This window comes from Salvelinus fontinalis, chromosome 38 (assembly GCF_029448725.1).
Source record: "Salvelinus fontinalis isolate EN_2023a chromosome 38, ASM2944872v1, whole genome shotgun sequence".
NCBI lineage: Eukaryota > Metazoa > Chordata > Actinopteri > Salmoniformes > Salmonidae > Salvelinus > Salvelinus fontinalis.
The window spans coordinates 8,259,645-8,282,090 of NC_074702.1; the positions used below are offsets into that span (position 1 = coordinate 8,259,645).

The window sequence follows — 22,446 nt, forward strand, 5'->3', positions numbered from 1 at the left end:
AACGCCTGATTTTCAGTGTGTATAATCAGAAATCCTGTTTGAGCAACTTTTGAAAATGAAGTGGCGCCGTGGTCTAAGGCTACATCTCAGTGCTAGAGGCATCACTACAGACCTTGGTTCAATTCCAGGCTCTATCACAACCAGCTGTGATTGGGAGTCTATGGGAGCAGCGCACAATTGGCCCAGTGTTGTTAGGGTTTGGCTGTCATTGTAAATAAGAATTTGTTCTTAACTGACTCGCCTAGTTTAATAAAAGATCCACAATTCTGTTATAAACTACATGTGGTTTTAGCCATTTTTTATTCCATTAATTCACTTAAGAAATCACATTCCCCCCCAAAAGCTAAAATTAAATGACATGGTAACATTTAAAAAGCACATTTTAGAAAGGGAGGAAGTCACATTTCACTGGTACTGCCCAACTCTAGGTCTGAACACAAAACATGGGAACTCCCTCTCAACCCCATAGCGTAACCAGTGGTCCTTGGAGTCGTAATGACAAAGGTTGAGGGAGATGAGGAAGTGAGACCATATATACAGTTGAGGGGACAACTTTTTGATGAGTATGAACATTCCAATAGAACACTTGAGAACCTGTCCAAAAGACTGCACCCCCCTTCAGTTAAAAAAATCATGTTTAATATCCCCATCTCACCCTTTGTGACAACAAACCCATTACTTAACAGAAGAGGTATACAATCACACAATACTACCTGACTTTTATGGTTACTAAAAGCCTGATAACTTGGTCAAAGTAAATAGTGCATTTTATTTGTGGGCAGCAGAACAGGAAACATTGGTATTAGTCTTTTTACCTTTATTTTGTCTGCTGAGGTGAGAAGTTACACAAACACTACCTGGGCCAAAGAGAGATTTCTGTATGAGCGGTCTAATATTCTATAGGTAGGTTTGAAACAGGAAGCAAAACAAAAGAAACTCATTCCAGACAAAGCAATACAATAGTAACTTGAATATTGACTACAATCTCAAATCATTGTTACCTGAAAATACCAAAGCATGAAATGACTCCATGTATTGACAAACTTGCTAAGCACAGACATGAATGAGTACTCCATATATTTTTATCTTGAATGTGACATGAAAAATAACAAGGCTTTTAATCAGAATCAGATCGAGCCCTACTCAACACCAATCCAATATTTACCACTCACAATTCAAAAATAACAATTCAAAACTTCAAAAGCCTGCCTTTCCCCTCTCCCAGTCTCTCTGATGGGTAAGGGTGTAGGGATAGAATTATTTTGCCTGCTAAAAATGGCGATGGATAAATTCACACTAGAAGAAAGGTGTCAATCCAAAAAAGAAACAAAACCTTCAAAGAAACACAGGCAGTAATAAAAATGTATGGTACTCAAACTCCGGCCCTGGTGACAATGCAAGGTGTGACAGTATAAACCACAAGAGCTGACATTCAGATAAATGAGTCCAATATGACATTGGAGTTGGTTATGTATGGTTACAGGTTCTCCCCCTCTCGCTACACACACAGGGAGAGAGGCTTAGTCTGATGTACATGGAAGAAAAGAAACAAGGAAAACTAAAGGTCCAAATCTGAGAAGAAAGGAAAATCACAAAACAAGGCCATTCCTGTCAATAGCTTTCCATCTGATCCTGTCAATAGCTTTCCATCTGATCCTGTCAATAGCTTTCTATCTGATCCTGTCAATAGCTTTCCTTCCCCCTTTTCACGAGAATCTGATCATGTTATCTACATTGGTGGGCCAAATAAAAAATGTCACCACCTCCCTCTCCCCATATGAAATGATGAATACTCCTGTCTTTCCATCCATCTATCCACCACTCTTAGTGGACTTCCCCCTCTGCTCACCTTCCCAAAGTATTTAAAACAGAATCCCTCCATTTAAATACAAACCATAAGGTGTGGCAAGACCTCCCCCTCCCCAGAATGACCCATCCCTTTCTCAAAGTATAAAAAAATGATTTACCCCTGACCTGTTACTACACACAATTCACAAAAATCTTTGAACCCCCCCACCCCTCCCTCCTGGTTTTCATCAGAATACAAACCCTTCATCTCTCCCTTCTCTTTTGCCCAATACCAAATGGATCCCCAGCCCCTACCCCTGGGTACTTCTCTGAACTCCACCTGGCCTTCTGATGGACTAGCTGAAACATTATGTCGCTCACACCTTTTCAGGTCAAAACAAGTGCCTAGGTGGTGTGGGGTTAGGGGTCGATTTGAAATAAGGTAATCCACCCCCCTCACTATCCTCGTCTGTCGTCATCCTCTACCAGAAGTCTCGGCGGTGGTAGGCATCAGGGTCGCAGTATTTGGTCACCACCACCCGGTTAGCAAACTTCCTGCCCGTCAGACCCTGCATGGCCTTCTGGGAGTCAAACACTGACATGAACTCCACAAAGATCTATAGGACAGAGAGAGGAAATGTAAGGAGGTTCAATGGAGATCATTCAAAAAGACATAGTCATAAAGCTGAAGACAGAAACCTCTCTCTCTCACCTTGCCAGTGCCAGGGACCTCCAGCCCATCCACAGGTCTGGGGATCTCGATGCTCTTGACCTGGCCGTACTTGCTGCACTCGTCCCTCACATCCTCCACGATCTCCTCGTATTCCTCTTCATCCACCAGCTCCTCCACAGCCACCATATTCATCAGACACAGCACCTCAGTGGGCAGGCCAGCCATCTGGGTCATTGAGCTGTTCATCAGGCCCGGCACCTGCAGCGTCACCGGGGTCTGGTTTATACTTGTCTGGAGGGGAGAGAGGAGGGTTGGCGAAGGAGTGTCGGTGGATACAGAACATGCCATGAGGGATTGGAAAAGTAGAACAGACACAGCACAGGCCGCCCCAAGGGCATAACATATGCTCCCCCTCGTCTCCCTCTGCACAAGATCCTCTAACCCCCTCTGCACAAGATCCTCTAACCCCCTCTGCACAAGATCCTCTAACCCCCTCTGCACAAGATCCTCTAACCCCCTCTGCACAAGATCCTCTAACCCCCTCTGCACAAGATCCTCTAACCCCCTCTGCACAAGATCCTCTAACCCCCTCTGCACAAGATCCTCTAACCCCCTCTGCACAAGATCCTCTAACCCCCTCTGCACAAGATCCTCTATCCAAGTGTATCTTTCTCAGATGTCCTGATGGCTCCCTGGACCAAGAGCTTCACTCTACCTTCTACTTCCCACTCCACTGTAGCACTCTATTCCCAGCCTGCCCAGATCTCCGTCTTACCAGAGTGGCGTTCTTGGATCCCACGCTGGCTCTCTGCACCAGGAGTTTTTTATCTCCCAGCTGCATGCCGTTGAGTCCTGCTATGGCCTGTGGGGACAGGGCATCTCCAAGTAGTTAATACAGCTGTCAATCATCATCAAGGACAAACCCCCAGGGTCTATGCACTTCTACACATTATATTTTGAAATGCCCCCTTTCAAGAACCCAACCAAAAGAAGAATTTAGTATTTTTCCCTTTCTACAGATGGTCATTTTCAAAGGTTTTACTTTTTTTTTTTTTTTTTTTTTTACTGCAATTCAGTTCAATCATAACAGATTACCCTGAAATATTGGGAGTGTAAATATATAAAATCATTTTGTCATCAAATCAATCAGCTGTGTCTCTTGCTGTGGGGGCTAAAGTGTTATATATGAAACACATAATACATTTTAATAATATCTCAAGAGCAATATAGCTTCCCTTTCATAACATAAATTTACATTTTTATTGATATGCAAGTAATTAAAAATGTGAAGATATTTAAAAAAAACCTGGAACAAATCCAAAACCATGACATGGTGTGTGAAGAAGTAAAAATGCAGGAGTTGGTTAGCTACCTGATTCTCCATGGTGATCTGGTCGTTCAGGTTGACGTCTACATACTCACAGAACGCATAACCCTTAGACAAACCTGTGGCACTATCCTTGACCAAGTTAAAGGCCTTGAGAGGCCCAAACGATGTCAGGAGCTCCTTCACCTGGAGAACAGAGAGGGAAGGGGTGAGATTACCATAGAGATCAGAGGGGAAAAGATGGGAGGGATAGGGGAAAGGGGAGAACAGTCAGACGAGGAGATGTTGTTGAACACTTAACATCTCAGACTATTGGAGCTCTTTCAAGCTATCTGGCTTCCGTCAACAGTGTTACTCCAGTACACTGCTAACCGCGTCCAGCATTGACTAGGCATGTGAGGAAACAGGAGGTTTTCACTGGGCCAGACTGGGACGTCACAGGAGGTGAGCAGCCAGCCAGCACACCCCAGTATGGCCCAGTAGGTGGCTCCAGGTGACCTGGTTAGAAGACTAAGCTGGTTAAGGTTAGCTCACTGACCTGGTCATCATTCAGGTAGTTGGGCAGGCCCCCGATGAACAGCTTGTGGGCTGAGTCAGGCACCACTGTGGACACCACGCCTACACAGACAGAGAAGGAGAGACAAGTTATTTAAAAAGTCAACCAAACATTGATATAAACAGCCTAAATCCAGTCTGAACCTACAGACTAGAGGTCGACCGATTAATCAGCCGATTTCAAGTTTTCATAACAATCTGTATTTTTGGACGGCAGGCTGACAACCTGTTGCGTGAGTGCAGCAAGGAGCCACGGTGAGTTGCTAGCTAGCATTACACTTTTTTTTATAAAAAAACTATCTTCAAATAATCAGTAGTTAACTATACATGTCAGGGCATATGCAACATTTTGGGCCGCCTGGCTCGTTGTGAACCAATTTACCAGAATTTTACATAGTTATGACATAACATTGAAGGTTGTGCAATGTAACAGCAATATTTAGATCTAGGGTTGCCACCCGTTCGATAAAATAAGGGAATGGTTCCGTATTTCACTGAACGTTTTATTTTCCGAAATGATAGTTTCCGGATTTGACCATATTAATCACCAAAGGCTCATATTTCTGTGTTTATTATATTATAATTAAGTCTATGACTTGATATTTGACATGTGTGTGTCTCATATATATACACACACACACACACACACACACACACACACACACACACACACAGTGGGGCAAAAAAGTATTTAGTCAGCCACCAATTGTGCAAATACTTATTTTCCACCATAATTTGCAAACAAATTCATAAAAAAATCCTACAATGTGATTTTCTGGATTTTTTTCCCTCATTTTGTCTGTCATAGTTGAAGTGTACCTATGATGAAAATTACAGGCCTCTCATCTTTTTAAGTGGGAGAACTTGCACAATTGGTGGCTGACTAAATACTTTTTTGCCCCACTGTATATACACATACTACATATACACACACATGTATATATGTATATACACTCATATATACACATACATATTACATACACACACACATATATATAAAAATCGGCACCGGCTTTCTTTGGTCATCCAATAATCTGTATCGGCGTTGAAAAATCATGGTCGGTCGACCTCTAATAGAGACGGGTAAATAGTTCAAATAGGCCAGACTAAGAAGGGTTTAAAGATGGACTAAATAGAGAGTGAAGCAGCCAGCCAGACACGTTCAGACAGAGACAGACCAGGCACGTAGACGCTGGGGTTCTCGCTCATGCCGGGCAGGGGCTGGTAGTCATGGGGACGGCGGATCTTCAGACTCTGTCCCTGGAAGATGATGCCGTCGAACGCCATGGCCTGGGTTGTCTCATCCACTGAGCGGAACTTTGGGACAACAAACACAGACCAGGTTTGAGAAAGGTAGAGGGTTAACTTTCACCTGTCAGATGATTTCATAAAGCTCAGATAAAAGGAAAAGGGGTCCTTTTGGACTATTGAGGAAGGTCACATTTCTTCTCCAGTATTGAGTATAGTGAAGTGGGTGTTGAGACCCACCTCGAGGAAGGCAAAGTTCTTGTCCTGGTTGATCTGAACAGCGAGGACAGGGTTCCCTGGAGCCTGAGTGAGACCGCCCAGACGCATCTGAGCGTTGAAGAAATCCATCATGGACTCCTACACAGGGAGAGACATTGAGGCAATACTCTGGAAAAGAATCACTCCAACAACAGTATTTATTATGCACTCTCTGATCCCCGAGCTTGAAATACTAGTTGACAGAATCAGGTGGCCCGGCCCCTATCCTTAAACTGTCAAGGCTCTACGCTGAACTTGTTTTATGAGGAGCACGTCAAAAATATAGGCGCAAACAAAGAAATTTAGGAGCACAATGAAACATATTTGAGGAAATAAAAGCTAGATTCCTTAATTTTTCTAGGCACACTGGTTCTGCTAAATAAAAATTCCAGGTCGCACAGCTACATATTTAGGCACATACGCAAGTTAAATGTAGTGCCCTGTAGTGCCCTGTTAAGCTGTATCAACTTTTACCTACTACCTCTCTCTGATCTCTGTCCCTACATCCATCCAGGAGCTAACTGACCTCTGTGATGCCGAAGGGGATGTTCCCCACGTAGAGCCGACGGGCCTGTCTGGTCATCTGGCTTCCCACCACAGGGACAGGAGTGGGGGTCACGGCCAGGCCGTCTGGGGTCATGGTGGGCAGCAGGGCCGTGGCTGGGATCTGACCCGCAGCTTGAGGAGAAGTCACATGTTTAAAAACACAACATTCATACAGCTTCCAGAACAAGACAGTATTAGAAAGAACTCAGTTAAATATGAGGCCAAACGAGGGTCACAGAGTTGAATAGAGTAGATGAAAATAGAGGAGAGAGAACAAGGGAGAGAGGAAGAGGATGATGAAGTGAGGCCTCCTCTCTTACCCTGCATAGCTTTGTACTGCATCACACTGATGTGTTCAAAGCCAGGAGGAGGGACGTCCCAGTACTTCTTCACTTTGTTCTTCTTCTTCGTTTCACGGTGCGGGGAACGACTGATGGAGAGAAAATAGGACAGGAGAAGTGAGGACAGAAAGACCAACAGAGGAGCGCAGGGAGAAACAGATGAAGTAAAAAGACAAATATAAGTAATTACTTGTGATGTCCTGTGAGTCAAGTCCTATAAAGTCCTTCAGGCCTTTAGAGAAACCTACAGCTTCTCTTTAACCCATCTATGACAAACACCAGGTTTACACTTCTGAATCCATGTTATAAATTATTATACCTTTTACGAATACAAGTGATTTCAAATGACATACTACTTTTAAATGACATTTACAGTGGATGATGTCACAAGCCCTACAAATGTAACCCATTATTACAGAGTTGACCCTACAGTTTCATTTCTCTCTCTCCATAGAAACCCCTTACCAAAACCTTCCCACACAATGGTATACACAGGATATACTACACTGTTGTAAACATGAGTGGATAGTACACAATCAGAGGAAAGATCACTTGCTAGAGTGACTGGAGTGATATTGTAATAATGCAGAAACAAGCTCTGTGTTAGTTTGCTGTATTACCTTACAGCAATCTCTTGGGGTTGTTGTTGGGATGGTGAGCTGAAATGACATTGGAAGGAGTTCACATTTCATTTCACTCCAACCCTAGTCACAGGTAGTTCCACTGCAGGAAGTGGAACTAGAGTGCAATTGGAAATTAGCCCCAAGCCACTGTTTGTATGAATGTCACATAGATCCTAAAGGATTGCATAGGTATAAGCAATATGGTCTTCTGCTGGAGCGCTCACCACATCCACTCCTTTCAGATCTACTACTTGTGTGTATAAGGTAGTATTTGTGGAATTGTTAGGTTAGATTACCCGTTGGTTATTACGGCATAGGTGGGCTACCTCAGACAGAGGAATAATGTTGTGCAACAATATGCTCGTGAGAGCTTTCTATTTCAGGTAAAGTCAGTGTTGCCTGGGTTGCTTATTTTCCAAGTGTCCTGATACTGTTCACTCATCAGGTGTGCAGATAGCCCTACTCTAACCAGTACGTAGTACCTGCACGTAACTAGGTCTCTTACACACCTGAGAGCGTGCAGTAAGACAATGCTGTAGTTACCTGCGTCTTGGTCTGCGCTCCTTGCTGTCTCCACGGCGATCCCTGCTGCGTCTGTCCTTGTCTCTGCTCCTCCTCTTCCTCTCTCTGCTGCGGCTGCGAGAGGGGGAGCGACGGTGGTGGCGGTTCTCCTTGTCCTTCTCCGCTGGAGGAAGGGAAATCAAAGGGAAGGAACGGTGAAACAATAGGAAGAGGGAGGAAAGAAAACAGAGGGGGAGGAGAAAAACGGTTGAGTTAAAATACTATAGTTATGGCATTAAGCAGACGCTTTTATCCAAAGCGACTTACAGTCATGCTTGCATACATTTTACGTACGGGTGTTCCCGGGAATCGAGCGCACTATCCTGGCGTTGCAAGCGCCATGCTCTACCAACTGAGCTACAGAGGACCATAGAGATGGGGAGGAGAGAAGATGGTGGTACAGGGGGCAAGAGGATGGACACCGTTACGTGTTTACTTTCATAGGATATAGCTACTGTTTGGCCAAGAGATGTTAACTTTTCATGGATTAATATTTTAACTGGCAACTTCAACATATACAGAGCTGGAAAACGTCAGCTGGTTCAAAACAGGACCGGCTAGTGACATAAAAAACGTTACTTTTAAACAATGGGTTAGCTAGTTATAGCCACACGAATGTGCCTGGAACGACAGCTGCGACAGTGTGGGCTCTAGCAGCTAACGTTACTACCAGCTAGTTATCCAGCTCGCGCTTGTGTGTTGTGATGATATGCGATTGCTAATTAGCTGGTTTAGAATTTGGTTATAAAACATAAGTGATTAACTAGCTAGCTTACCTTGTTTGTTTTCAGACAGTTGTCTCTCGAATTCGTCGAAATCCGACATCGCCGTTTCTTATTTGCTAGCCCTAGCTAGCTAGTTAGTTGTGACTGTAAAATGGACGGGAATGCGGCGCGGTCGCTAGCTTGCGAAAAAAGTGACCAACACTTAGTAAATGCTAACTAGCTACACAACACCAATGCAACGGTTTAGAAATATCAAAATGAACCACACATCAACATGAACAACTCCAAGTGAGTTATAAAGATGTGGTTGTAGTTTACACTAAGAACGCGTTATCTTGTGCTAGCTAGTTAGATAGCTAAAGCAAAGTCCAGGCTGGGGCCTGTTCTTGAAGGAGTCGTGGTAGCGAGCTAATGCTAATTAGTTAGCAAATCGAGTGAATACGGATATGCTGGTACAATTGCACATCCAATGTTATGCCGTCTGTCCTGTTGATGTTGTAACGGTGTTTGAAATCGTCCCAATATATATGTTTTGCAATTAAATGTCTCCAAGGAGAAAATACGGGATATGTTCGGTATGCCCGCTTTTTGCGTTTCGTCTCCCAGGCACCCCGTGACACCGGAAGTTGATATACACCTTTTACTTTTAGCGCCCCCTTTGGGCCTGTTATTCAACCTGCAAAAAGTGTAAATACAGTATGTTCTCTTTGCTCTAGCACCAAACAAGAAGATATTTCATTGGACATTATATTTAGCATTGGATACGTGAAAGCTAGATTTCCCTTTATTGATTTCAGAAACAACCTCTCAGATCTGTGATTACAACAGAAAGGAGTTTGACCCAGGGCCGCTGCATGTTTTTCCTCTAGCATCTCCTTTTCTACACACTCAGAGAGAAACATAAGTCAAATCATGATTTTTTAAGAAATCAAATGCTTTAATGGCATTTCTATTTTTACAGTCCATACAATTTGTATAATCAACCAAACATTATCAGTTTTTGAATTACAGGCTACTCCTCATTATTCTTGAAGAGAAATACAATATTAAACATTTTTGAAATGCTGCACACAGATACCGGTATCTTAAATGATACAGGTTGTACCTTTCAGTAAATGATTGGTTCCTTATTAAAGTAAAAATGACATCTCTGACCCGTATAAAAGGTTTTGGAACATGATTTCAGCAGTTGTACACACTGATACCCGTCCCTGGGAGAGTTTGTGTTGTGAATAAGTAAGACATGAAGTTTAAAATGAGAGGTACCCTTTCACAAACTCAGACAACCTGGGGTCTCAGCAATTCCTTGTACCAGTTTCAGTATAATAAACACACAATATACCACTATATTACACCATCGCCAATACTACTGCTATTGTTTTTTTAACATTATTATTAAGTTCAACAACAGCTCTGTCTAAACAACTGACCAACAAGAGTTAATTTCACATGCAATTGTAATGGGGAACTGGTGATTGATATTGATTTACATAGAGATTTTCAAATAAAAATCAACATTTTGTATTTTGTCCCTTTTGTGGAAATCACTGAGCTTATTGGAACACAAAAAAGAGAAACCTAATAGTATGCAATCTAATTGTAATAAATTATACCCAAGCAAACAAAGTATTGCAGTAAAGGACTGAAAAAAGAAAGCACAAATCTCAACTGATGGTGAAATAGCATAGTAAATCATACTACTATTATAGTAAAAACAAATCTTCGTAGCACAGTACAAAGGGTACGTGATGTTACGCTACACCACACTTCAGTCAAATTACACATCTCACAACTGTATGCTACAGTGGCACTTTACAGTGACAGAATATATTCTGGTGCAACAAAAAAAGTGATGTATTTGTGGTACAACAGCTTAGCCTCACAGTAGAACTGTCCCCAAAACTGTCCCCATCCTCCTTCCAAAGCAAAGAGTATCTGCTTATTCTGTTGTTCTGGTGCAGACACAACACCAGTGGTCAGTCAGCTAGCTAACTTCCTTTGTTTCAGAACCTGGAAGCTTTCTGACAGAACACTGGAATGATTCTACTAAAGGCTTGAATCTGAGCAATAGTGTGCAACTACTCTTTGCTTTGTTCAGTTTGTGGTCGCGTGAGTTTCCTTTTCTTTAAGAGAATCCTCTCCTCCTTTCAACCTGGAGAAATGAGAGACAGATCCAAAATCACAAGATGTGGGCTTTTTTAAATATCTAAATAAGGTCATCATTTAAGTGCACAAATAATACATTTGTTTTAGAAGTGCTAGGGAAAAGACGAGGGAATGTTATCCAAACAACAAACATTTATCTGTAAATAAAGATGTATAGTATTGGCATTGCTTTTGTGAGTGCGCAGAAAATGACACCACTTTTACATGAAGACACTAAAAGGTGAAATTCTGACAGCGCAAAATAGATGATCGTCAAAAAAGACCGTATTACCTCAAATAGTCAGCATGGCACTTATTTAAAGTATGATGAAAATAAAGAGCCAGTTTGGAATGCTACAAATCTATGATTTGACCACTGTACCTTCATGCTGCTACTGTAAGTATTTGGGAGTAGCATGGCCTCTTCAGACAATAGCACCACTTTTTGGCATTGGCAAAATGGGGCCCTATGTGTCAAAATTGCACTGAAATAAAGTACTACAAACTTCAATAGTACTCTGGTCAGAAATAAGGAATGCTATAGTTCATTACCTCAGCTTCAAAAGGATTCTGAACAAATAGTTAACAATAGAAAACAGATTCTGTGTATGGGATGGGCAACAACCTTCCCTACATATCCAGCGCTCCCATACACAAATCTTAACTTTCCATAAATGTCTGAATCTTAGGGAGATGGTTGCGTGATGACCTTCTCCAAAATTCCCACCCTGCTCTTCTCCACGACAAAATGAAGCCCTCCTCCCCCCAGAGCACCCCCCCCAACCCCTTGGACCCCAGATTCCCCTCATCGCCTTGGCCCCAGCGTCCCTCCCCCCATCAGTGTCTGAACCTGTAGGAGATGGGTAGTAGCAGGTTGTTCTTCTTCAGTGCCTGCACCCTGCTGAGCGTCTCCTCGTCCAGGGCGACGTAGCAGCGCCGTGCGTAATCCAGCAGCTTCTCCTTGGACGGGTCAAACTCGCCCACCTCCGCCACCTTCTCCGGGGCCACCAGCAGCATCTCAGCGATGGGCGTGGTGGAGGCCACTGTGTTGCGGTCTACGCCGTGGATCTGGAAGGCCTTAGACATGTTCTTCAGCCGCTGGTAGGTCAGCAGGATCTTCTTGTAGCGAAACAGAACCCCTGCAGCGTCTTTGACTAGAGGGAGATGGGGATTGATTAGGCCTACTTCAAGGAAGGAAGGAAAGAAGCATTTCCAAAGCATTGGAACATGGCATGAGTAACATGGCTGCCATTGTCCCTCACCTCTCTGCCTCTCCCTGGTGAATCGGAAGACCCGCCTCCTCTTCATCCCTGGGTGCCCACCGCTGCTCATGCCCTCTGACATCACGTCCTCTCCTGAAATCATTTCCTCCTCGTTCATGTAGCCATCCTGCTCCAGGAATTCCTCGGCCTCCCCCAGAAGGGACAGGGAATCTAAACAGACAAACAAGACCTGCAAACTTTAGACTAGAGGTGATAGAGGTGCTAGACTGATGTGCTAGACTAGAGGTGATAGAGGTGCTAGACTAGAGGTGCTAGACTAGAGGTGCTAGACTAGAGCTGATAGATGTGCTAGACTAGAGGTGATAGACTAGAGGTGATAGAGGTGCTAGACTGATGTGCTAGACTAGAGGTGATAGAGGTGCTAGACTAGAGGTGCTAGACTAGAGGTGCTAGACTAGAGGTGCTAGACTAGAGCTGATAGAGGTGCTAGACTAGAGCTGATAGAGGTGATAGAGGTGAAAGACTAGAGCTGATAGAGGTGCTAGACTAGAGGTGATAGAGGTGATAGAGATGCTAGACTAGAGGTGAGAGGTGATAGAGATGCTAGACTAGAGGTGCTAGAATAGAGGTGAGAGGTGATAGAGATGCTAGACTAGAGGTGCTAGACTAGAGGTGATATACCAGCAGCATACCACCCTGCATACCACTGCTGGCTTGCTTCTGAAGCTAAGCAGGGTTGGTCCTGGTCAGTCCCTGGATGGGAGACCAGATGCTGCTGGAAGTGGTGTTGGAGGGCCAGTAGGAGGCACTCTTTCCTCTGGTCTAATAAAATATCCCAATACCCCAGGGGACACTGCCCTGTGTAGGGTGCCGTCTTTCGGATGGGACGTTAAATGGGTGTCCTGACTCTCTGAGGTCATTAAAGATCCCATGGCACTTATCGTAAGAGTAGAGGTGTTAACCCCGGTGTCCTGGCTAAATTCCCAATCTGGCCCTCATACCATCATGGTCACCTAATAATCCCCAGTTTACAATTGGCTCATTCATCCCCCTCCTCTCCCCTGTAACTATTCCCCAGGTCGTTGCTGCAAATGAGAACGTGTTCTCAGTCAACTTACCTGGTAAAATAACGGTAAAATAAGATAAATAAAATATAGGTGCTAGACTAGAGGAAATAGACTAGAGGTGCAAGACTAGAGATGATAGAGGTGCTAGACTAGAGGAAATAGACTAGAGCTGATAGTCTAGAGGTGAGAGGTGATAGAGGTGATAGACTAGAGGAAATAGACTAGAGGTGCTAGACTAGAGGTGATAGAGGTGCTAGACTAGAGGAAATAGACTAGAGCTGATAGAGCTGATAGTCTAGAGGTGAGAGGTGATAGAGGTGCTAGACTAGAGGTGATAGACTAGAGGTGAGAGGTGATAGAGGTGCTAGACTAGAGGAAATAGACTAGAGGTGATAGAGCTGATAGTCTAGAGGTGAGAGGTGATAGAGGTGCTAGACTAGAGGAAATAGACTAGAGGTGCTAGACTAGAGGTGATAGAGGTGCTAGACGAGAGGTGATAGAGTTGCTAGACTAGAGGAAATAGACTAGAGGTGATAGAGGTGATGTGATAGAGGTGCTAGACTAGAGGTGCTCATAGTTTGGATTAGAGATTGTCACAGAAGTGAACATTTATTCCTGTCCCATCTGGTACTGTCCATTTCTTCCCCTGTACTATCCTGATTAGTGGTGGGAAAAGTACCCAATTGTCATACTTGTTTAAAAGTAAAGATACCTTATTAGAAAATGACTCAAGTAAAAGTGAAAGTCACCCAGTAAAATACTACTTGAGTAAAAGTCTAAAAGTATTTGGTTTAAATATATTTAAGTATCAAAAGTACATGCAATTGCTCAAATATACATAAGCAAGGACATCCCTGCCGGCCAAACCCTCCCCTAACCCGGACAACGCTGGGCCAATTGTGCGCTGAACCATGGGTCTCCCGGTCGCGGCCGGCTGCGACAGAGCCTGGACTCGAACCCAGAATCTCTAGTGGCACAGCTAGCACTGCGATGCAGGGCCTTAGACCACTGCACTACTCGGGAGGCCTCTCCCATTCCTGCCAGAATCCTTTGGCACCTGCAAGAGTCCTGTTCATATGTCAACCTCTAGTCTGGATCCCATTACCTGGCCCTACACTCCCGTGTGCATTCATGTCACTCATGGTGGCTCTAATAGCGCTGCTACTGCCACTGCTGTGCCCCTGCAAGAGGGTCTGGGAGGCCCCGGAGCTGAACATGGAGCTCATCGCGGCCATCTGATTGGCTATCGTGCTGGAAGTGTGGTTTTTGGGTGGGGCCATGGCAGTGGGTGATGGTCTTCGCTGGAATATCTGACGAGATGTGAAACGCTGTGGCTCGGACTTCTGCTCTGAAAGGGTTAACGGACGGAAAAGGAGAAGATCAATGAGGGTGATCAGTGAACTGAGGCCAGTAGTGGTGAGAGGTGATGAGAATGTATAGAATATGCTCTGGATCTAGATACATGTATCATGAACAACAAGGGACTAGTGAGGTCATAAAGCAGTCCTTACCAGCTGGCCGCTCCCCCTCTCTCCTCGGCTTCCATTCAAAACGTCTAGAGTCATAGCCTGCAGGAGGAAAAACAACGGTTCCCGAGAATAAATCTATGCCTGTAAAAAGTATGTTGCCTTCCATGCTGACAAACCAGCTCCACGCGTGCATCTACGTGCTGATTTTGTCTATCCCCACCAGACGCGTTCATGCAGGTTAAAATACCAAAACCAACTGTGGACCAACTATTTAATTTGAGGACAGGTAGAAACACACATGAAACTTTCATGGACGTTTAGCTAGCTTGCTGTTGCTAGCTAATTTGTCCTAGAAAATAAACATTGGGTTGTTATTTTACCTGAAATGCATATGGTCCTGATTTTTTGCTCGATCTTTTTATAAATTTTACCCATGTTGAGTCATACAAAATCGTGTGTTCTCTACTCCGATAATTAATCCACAGACAAAAAGGGGATGTTTGTTCATTCTTCTTCTTTTGTGGAGTTTTATATGGCGGTTGGCAACGATATTTAAGGTACATTACCACCACCAAATGGTGGTGTGGACCTCCATCTTTCAATCACCCACGTGGGTATATGCTCCTAAAAACCAATGATGAGATGGGAGAGGCGGGTCTTGCAGCACATCAAGCGTCTAAAATAGAACCAAGTTCTATTTTAGCGCCTGGCTACGCAGGCGCTGGTTGAGGTGCACAAGCAGTTGGGATGAAATTATTGAATAACATGTGTACATATATTTAGCAACGCTCGTGCACGCAACGTGGGTGGTGTGGTTAGCATGGTAGAACTTCTCTAATCACAATACATCTTTCTCCATCATGGTTGTGTCCCTACTGTGTCCATCCTCCTTCCCAAACCCTCTCCATGCCCCTCTCTCACCATTGCTGTACTGGCTCTCGCTGGGGCCCTGGTTCTGATGGCCCTGGGTCTTTGTAGAGAAGATGAAGCGGTCCAGCTGGCAACGCAGGAAGTCCCTCTCCTCCTCCAGGTCCTCGATGCGTTTGTGCAGCCACGAGTTCTTCTCCAGGGAGATCTGCAGCTGCGTCCGCAGGTTGGTGATCAGAAGGTACGAGCTGCCTGGTGGGGGGGCGCCCGAGGGAGGGGGCGACTCTGAGAAACACACACAGGAAGTTAAGGGTCAGGGAATGAATATCAGGATTAATCTTAATCACTAACCGATTCGCACCGGAGAAACCAGGTGAGTGGACTCACTGGACTGTCCTTCCAGATGGTCATTCAACTACATTCATCTATGTTATGGGTTCTGATCTAGTAGGAAATGAAAGCTTTGATATGAACCGTCAAAACTCTGTTCATTCTGGTTGAAGAAGCCTTGCTGCTCAAAGTTGTTCTCCTCAAAGGGAATGGAGATTTCATAGGCCTCCTCGTTCTTCGGAGCTACAGAGGGAGACATATACAGTAGGCATTATTATGGATAAATAACTGTTATCACTTTGTCATGAAGAGGTTAATACACAGCTATATCAATGATGCAGATTTGAGAAGGTTTCACAATCTTACTCTGCATGGGGTGGGTGCCTGTGTGGTTCTTGGAGGTAGGCAAAGCGTCATTAATATTTCCCTCCTGCATCTCGTGCACCCTTCATTGTACAGAAACAATACAGGTTTATTAATGTATTACATTTGGCACACAACATCCAATGATGGAAAACAACTCCCATCGACGATGTTTCGTTGCAAATGTAACAGTATGCAGTCAGTTTAGTAATAACTTCGAAGTGTTGCCTTCAGCTTGCTAACTAAGCATGGATGCAATTATGCCACTAGAAATGTAATTACTAGTAGTTACAGTATGTCAATTATCAGCTGAGATGCAGAATAAGTTACCTACTTATTTCGCACAGATCGCTTTATTCCCCTTTGTCTAACGTTACACTTGCGAGCGAACTAGCAAGTTATATTAGCACATTATACACGATGTTCGTCACTGACATGCTAGTTTGCAAGATGTAGCGTTATAATAAACAATGGACACGTTAGCTAGCTACACATCAAATTGCCATAAGGACTCTGCTAATCTTACACAGGCTAGTTAGATAATCAGCAGCTAGCCATTTTACTAGTAGCAAGCTAACTGCTTCTTTTACGCACAAAATATTTTCTGGTGGAGTTCTCTACAAATCAATGATATACGAACCGTTATTCAGTCGTTATAACACAGTATTTCATATGTAAACCCCGTTCATTCTGTCCACTTTCGTACCTAGCTAGAACAATAACAATTTAGCGTTTATTTTACAAGTCTTGTTTACGTCCTTTGCCGTCATTTCCGGTTACCTAAGGGAGAGTCTATAATTTACCAAAATTTAGTTTGTAACGAAAAAACTCTGCTGTACAGTCAGGATCCCGTCCCAGTTGTCGGTGTCAACCCAGGTTTCGCACTGTAAATACATATCTTTATCAATGGAAAGCTCTTGTGTATTGTATTAATTGTTAATTATTAAATAGAACACAAATTATATACTGAACAAAAATATAACATGTAAAGTGTTGCTTTCATGTTTCATGAGCTGAAATAAAACATCCCAGAAATGTTCCATAAGCACAAAAATCTTATTTCTCTAAAAATATTGTGGCACAATTTGTTTACATCCCTGTTAGCGAGCATGTCTCCTTTGCCAAGATAATCCATATACCTGACAGGTGTGGCATATCAAGAAACTGATTAAACAGCATGATCATTACATTGTGCAGTTTTGTCACATAACACAATGCAACAGATGTTTCAAGTTTTGAGCAAGCGTGCAATTGGCATGCTGACTGCAGGAATGTCCACCAGAGATGTTGCCAGAGAATTTAATTGTAATTTCTCTACCGTAATCTGACACCAACTTCGTATTTAGGGAATTTGGCAGTTCGTCCAACTTTCCTCACAACCGCAGACCACATGTAACCACGCCTACCCAGGAACTCCGCATCTGGCTTCTTCACCTGCAGGATCATCTGAGACCAGCCACCCGGGACAGCTGATGTGGGGAAAAAACTTATTCTGATCAGCTGGGTCTGGCTGCCCAGTGGGCGGCTGGTCTCAGATGATTAGAGCCTAATTCAATTATTTCAATTGACTGATTTCCTTATATGAACTGTAACTCAGTAAAATCGTTGACATTTGTGCATGTTGTATTTATATTGTTGTTTAGTATATACATTATATTTCATATTCCAAAATAAATGTCAGTATGAAAAGAATTGAAAAGTAAAATATTGTTTGACAGGTTTTTCTTGCTTTCGTTTAGTGCTGCTCTGACCAAAGGACACCGGACCAATGATATTCGTCAGTGTAGAAAAGTTCGGGTGAGGGGGGAGTGGAGAGGTGTCAGGTAACATTATTCACTCATGAGTCACTGTTTTTACCTGCCAGTGAAGAACCGGAAGGATACAGTTTGAGTGGATTCTACTTACATTTTTAAGAGATAAACATTGAAAAGATACTAATCAAAATGCATTTGCACCTGTGATGAGGTGAGTATTAATCTGTTTTGTTTTTCTGTGTTTAAATGTGTTTTTTAACTGGCATCGAAACACAAAAGTGTCTTGGTTGTGCTGGGAGTATCATCGCGCTCAGGTGTGGCACCTGTTTTTCCTATGAATAAAGATACATCGAAGAGTATTGTAGGAACCTAAAATGTTACATAAAAAGGTACAAAAAAAAGTGTAGGCCTAAATACACAGACACAGTAAATATTTAAATAACATACTGTAGTTATTTGACCATGGTTACATTATTTCACACATACCTGTACTTTAATAGCTACAGAACATACACGCCATGGTGTAATGTTTATGTTCATACAATATCCTCCCACTCGACCAGTATGTCTAGAGTGAACCCCCTATCATTGCCAGAGGTGACTCTATTGTGATTTTACTCTGATCAATGTCAATGCACAAGATTTATGTCTGTCAATGTGCCACACACCTCACCTCCCCCACCTCTCTGTCCCCCAGGTGAGTGACCATGGCGCAGCACTATGATGGTCTGTCCCACTGTAAGCTGGCCCTGGCGTTTGCCATATTGATGGACCTGCTAGGTGTGTCTGCTCTGCTGGTCGGGGTCTTCGCCCCATTAGAGATTAAGGGACAGGACTTTGGGGACCTGCTGGTGTACTCTGGGGCTCTACTGATGCTCATGTCCCTGGGAGGATGGGTCATGTGGTACAGCGGGAACCTTGAGGGCCTGACCTCCAGGAAGGAGCTATGGGGAACCATGGGTGCCATGGACCGGCTGGCCCGCTCCCTCAGCCGCAGGATACGACTCCCCAGGAGCCACGGCAGCCCCTCATGATGCTTCATGGTCAGGCGTAGGAGAAGGGTGTGGTTGTAGGGGAGGATCCTCAGTGTCTCCATTAGACTATTGGCCCCTGACAGTCAAACTGCCTGGGGGTCTGTGAGCGGTATTGTTGGCATTGAGGGAGTGCTATTAAATGAACCAGGCTATGGCCTGTGATGTGAACGGGCAAAAGCGGGGTTGGGAGGAGCGCCCTTCTCAAATCACACAGTAATCTGCGCCGCTCGGTCATGTTGTCAAAGGCAGCATATGTTCACATTTTCAAACTAGTTTTCATTAGGAAGGCAGATAAAGCCTTTTTATCAAAAGCAATCATTTTTGTATGTAAAAACCCAGAATCCTACTCATTACTCCACATGATTAACCTGTCCCTTTTTTTGGAGCTGACTTCGCCGTCGGCCAAAACGGGGCACTGGGCTCATGACTGGGAGGGAGCCTGTATCCAAAACAAATCTAATCAACGCTAACCGGCTTCACCTGGGGCAGTAATAAGATTCAGTTTTTAAGAGACATTTTATAGAACTCCCTCATTCTTTAACCCAAGTTCCACAGCCTCCACGGTGGAAGAGACTTACATACTGCTAGTTCACTAGTGTCAATTGCAAGATGTAAAAACGGTCGGTCATTGCTTTTTATTGGGACTTGACCTTTGCTGAAACACCTCCGTTAGATAACAGAATTGTACAGACTGTCTGAATAGGATTTTAAACGATCAAGCATGGAGGCCATTCATAGTTCACTTGGTTGGTTTGTTTAGGCTTGAATCTGTACAGAATTGGTCTGTATATTCATAATAATCCATGTGTTGTGGTTTTCTTTGAATCGTAATAGGGTTTTTGTATTACATGATACAATTGTATTAAAACTATAAAATAACCTACCAAAGGGCATTTGTGAAGATTTGGGGTGTAAAGTATTACATTATATTGACTTGAAAACAGATATTTTATGAAAGTATTTCCCAAAATTTATTTTTCATAGATTTAAGTAGATACATAGATTATCTTGCATAGAGTCCAGTTATGATTAACATTTTCAGACATGAATCACACACACAAACACACTTTCAAATACTGCATAGTAAAATAGTTTAAGTATCTTTTGAGACTTCCACTCCCTTATCGCTCTGCAAATGAAAACGTACATTTTTTTTGTTTTAACAAAACATGTGTGTTTCACAAAGTCATGACGAGCAGACATAAGATAATTTCTCTGGGATCTTTAAGAGGATTAGCCAATCATTTCAAAAGATTTAAGAGACACACACGATAATAAAGTGCAATTACGCTGCAGATTTACCCAGCATGCAATGGGAACTGAAGGCCAGGGTCTTATGCAAGAATAGTTATTAGGAACCCAGCAGCTTCAACACTACATCTCAGTATCAATGTAAACAAGTTTGAACAAGGGTATAATGCCTTGTGCCAACGTCATGGAATGATATGCTACTGAGTGTGCATGTTATGTGGTTAACCGCTAGGCTACCTGCTGCCCATATATGATTACCATGATGAGGAAACATGTTTCACAAAAAACACAAAACATTGTACAATGACCAATCTCACAGCAACGATTGTCAAATCACATTAAGGCACACAGAGGAGACTGGGTTAACCAGGTGAAAGGTTTAGTCAAGGGGATGAGGGTAGCAACTGAATAACAGAGTGAGACAAGAAGGATTAAGCTGTGATGTCTTAATTTAATCCCAAGATTCTAGAACAAATATCCAAATGGAACTCCTAGTGAATGTAGCCCCTTAAAACATGGCTCCCATTTGTACTTCCTGGTCTCTTGTATGACATCTCTGTCTAATCCTTCCTTGTCTCATTCTAGACAGGATGTGGGTGTGGTCAAAGGGCGGCGCTGGGCAGGGAGGGGATGGGGCTCTGCCAGATGATCATGTGACTGCGGTCTGATCGTAGCGGGGCAGCTTCGGGCGCGCCGTCATTCGCGTCGTCGCCTGGAAAAGGTAAGAGGGAGACAGAGTCAGTCAGACAACCACTCTAATGACAACCACGTGATGTCCTCAACTCACCGATGCGGAAGTTGATGTAGCCCTCTCCTCCACTGAGGATGAGCTGAGAGGTAGAGACTAGAGTCACAGCACCGCCTCCTATTGTAGAGGAGCTGGTCACACAGCCTGGGGAACACAGATATAGAATACTAATAACCATGTAATAACTGCATAGTATCATGATATAATACTGTCGAATAACTATGCAATAATTGCATAGTAGCACAATATAATACTGTCTAATAACTATGTAATAACTGCATAGTATCATGATATAATACTGTCTAATAACTCTGTAATAACTGCATAGTATTTAATACTGTAGAACAGGGCTATTCAACTATATTCCTACTGGGGCCAAATGTAGAAAGGTTAATTTTAAGGGGGACAGACATTTTCCACGCGCAATTAATCTTCAGAAGAACTGTATAAAAAAAGCAACGCACATTACCAATAAAATAATTTTCTTCAAATTAAATGTTGCTAAAAGTAATTAGGAAAGAAGTGGAGGGCGCTCAACCAACGTGAGTCGAGGTGCAGCCCAAAAATGCTCATCATTGAAAAGGAAGTCACAAAACTCGCTCATCATTTTAACTAGTAAAAGCTTCTTACACGTAATTAGGCCATTTTAAAATCTGAAAACTAAGCATCTTAATAAAGAACACAAAGATACGTAAAATCAGGTGATGCCAAATTCCAGTCTGAGGGACGGAAGATTTGAATTCATTTCCCACAGTCATTAGGTGCATTCATTTGTCCCACTCCCTTCTAACAAGTCCTTGTGAGCATCAGAGGGAAACAGAAGGCATGTAGTGTTCCTGAGAGTCGTAGCTTTCAGGAATGGGGTCATAACATGTTGTAGCTTAAACCGTTGAAACACTAGAGCCAAACTCATATGAAGAAAACATGATCAACATGCCACATAGGCGCTAGAAACCACAAAAAACACTAGGATCTACACTATAGACAACCACCATAGTGCTTGTCATTTTGATACTGAACGTCGGCTTTTGGAGGGGATTTTTATGCAGATCTTTGATTAATGTTCAGAATTGATCAAAGGGCCAGGGGCCGCCAGTTGAATAGCCCCGCTGTAGAATAACTGCATTGTTACACAACAGTGAATGAATGAACAACGATAGAAGATTTTCACCAGGTGCAGCAATAATGAACTTGACAGCCTGGCGGTGTCCATGGTAACACAGTTGTGCTGCCGCCAAAGAGCAGTATGGTATAGAGGCAGACTCTGAACCTATGGAATGCAGAGAAGAAGACAATTGACATATGACCAGTGTAAGGGCATTATCTCTCAGGTGATTCTGTTGTTGACCTCTGGGGGCCAGAGGTTAGAACTCACTGAGAGACACAGGGATGGAGAAGATGGCGCCACTTCCTGTTCCCACCCACAGCCGGCCAGAGATGACGATGAGGGAGGAGATCTGCAGCGGGGAGAGAGACAAGAAGGCAGGGCCTGGAGAAGAGAGACAGAGAGACAGTCAGGAGCTTATCCATTCAAGCAGAGTGGGTTCAGT

General features: G+C 43.4%; 4 protein-coding genes across 8 annotated transcripts in view; 1 reads left to right on the plus strand and 3 right to left on the minus strand.

Annotated features, from left to right (window-relative positions):
- Positions 1-283: 283 nt before the first annotated feature.
- On the minus strand, positions 284-9,281 carry LOC129837823 (splicing factor U2AF 65 kDa subunit-like). Of its 4 annotated transcripts, XM_055904279.1 has the most exons (13): positions 8,697-9,281; positions 8,215-8,277; positions 7,903-8,044; positions 7,357-7,395; positions 6,716-6,825; positions 6,376-6,527; positions 5,832-5,948; positions 5,522-5,660; positions 4,327-4,406; positions 3,834-3,974; positions 3,237-3,323; positions 2,501-2,752; positions 284-2,405 (listed from the first exon to the last, which is right to left on the minus strand). In XM_055904279.1, the coding sequence occupies exons 1-13, from the start codon at positions 8,743-8,745 to the stop codon at positions 2,271-2,273; spliced, it is 1,506 nt and encodes a 501-aa protein (XP_055760254.1). In that variant the 5' UTR covers positions 8,746-9,281; the 3' UTR covers positions 284-2,270. The 4 variants fall into 4 exon arrangements, with proteins under 4 accessions (XP_055760254.1, XP_055760255.1, XP_055760256.1 ...); XM_055904280.1 differs by lacking the exon at positions 7,357-7,395; XM_055904281.1 differs by lacking the exon at positions 8,215-8,277 and having other exon boundaries at positions 8,697-9,280.
- A 277-nt stretch (positions 9,282-9,558) lies between these two features.
- On the minus strand, positions 9,559-16,891 carry LOC129837824 (coiled-coil domain-containing protein 106-like). Of its 2 annotated transcripts, none has more exons than XM_055904283.1 (9): positions 16,750-16,891; positions 16,113-16,192; positions 15,891-15,989; positions 15,471-15,701; positions 14,592-14,648; positions 14,186-14,428; positions 12,053-12,223; positions 11,641-11,944; positions 9,559-10,797 (listed from the first exon to the last, which is right to left on the minus strand). In XM_055904283.1, exons 2-9 carry the CDS (start codon positions 16,180-16,182, stop codon positions 10,740-10,742), a joined length of 1,233 nt encoding a protein of 410 aa, XP_055760258.1. In that variant the 5' UTR covers positions 16,183-16,192; positions 16,750-16,891; the 3' UTR covers positions 9,559-10,739. The 2 variants fall into 2 exon arrangements, with proteins under 2 accessions (XP_055760258.1, XP_055760259.1); XM_055904284.1 differs by lacking the exon at positions 16,750-16,891 and adding an exon at positions 16,444-16,695.
- Positions 16,892-17,448: 557 nt separating this feature from the next.
- LOC129837691 (transmembrane protein 238-like) lies at positions 17,449-19,736 on the plus strand. Its single transcript, XM_055904059.1, has 2 exons — positions 17,449-18,074; positions 18,561-19,736. The coding sequence occupies exon 2, from the start codon at positions 18,571-18,573 to the stop codon at positions 18,895-18,897; it is 327 nt and encodes a 108-aa protein (XP_055760034.1). The 5' UTR covers positions 17,449-18,074; positions 18,561-18,570; the 3' UTR covers positions 18,898-19,736.
- Positions 19,737-19,850: 114 nt separating this feature from the next.
- Positions 19,851-22,446, minus strand: part of LOC129837212 (C-Jun-amino-terminal kinase-interacting protein 4-like) — a 57,100-nt gene continuing 54,504 nt past the window's right edge. The window contains exons 25-28 of the mRNA XM_055903194.1: positions 22,272-22,385; positions 22,068-22,166; positions 20,936-21,040; positions 19,851-20,860 (exon numbers count right to left, since the gene is read on the minus strand). Coding sequence (XP_055759169.1) covers positions 20,751-20,860; positions 20,936-21,040; positions 22,068-22,166; positions 22,272-22,385 — 428 coding nt within the window. The 3' untranslated portion in view covers positions 19,851-20,750. The remainder of the gene's footprint in view (positions 20,861-20,935; positions 21,041-22,067; positions 22,167-22,271; positions 22,386-22,446) is intronic.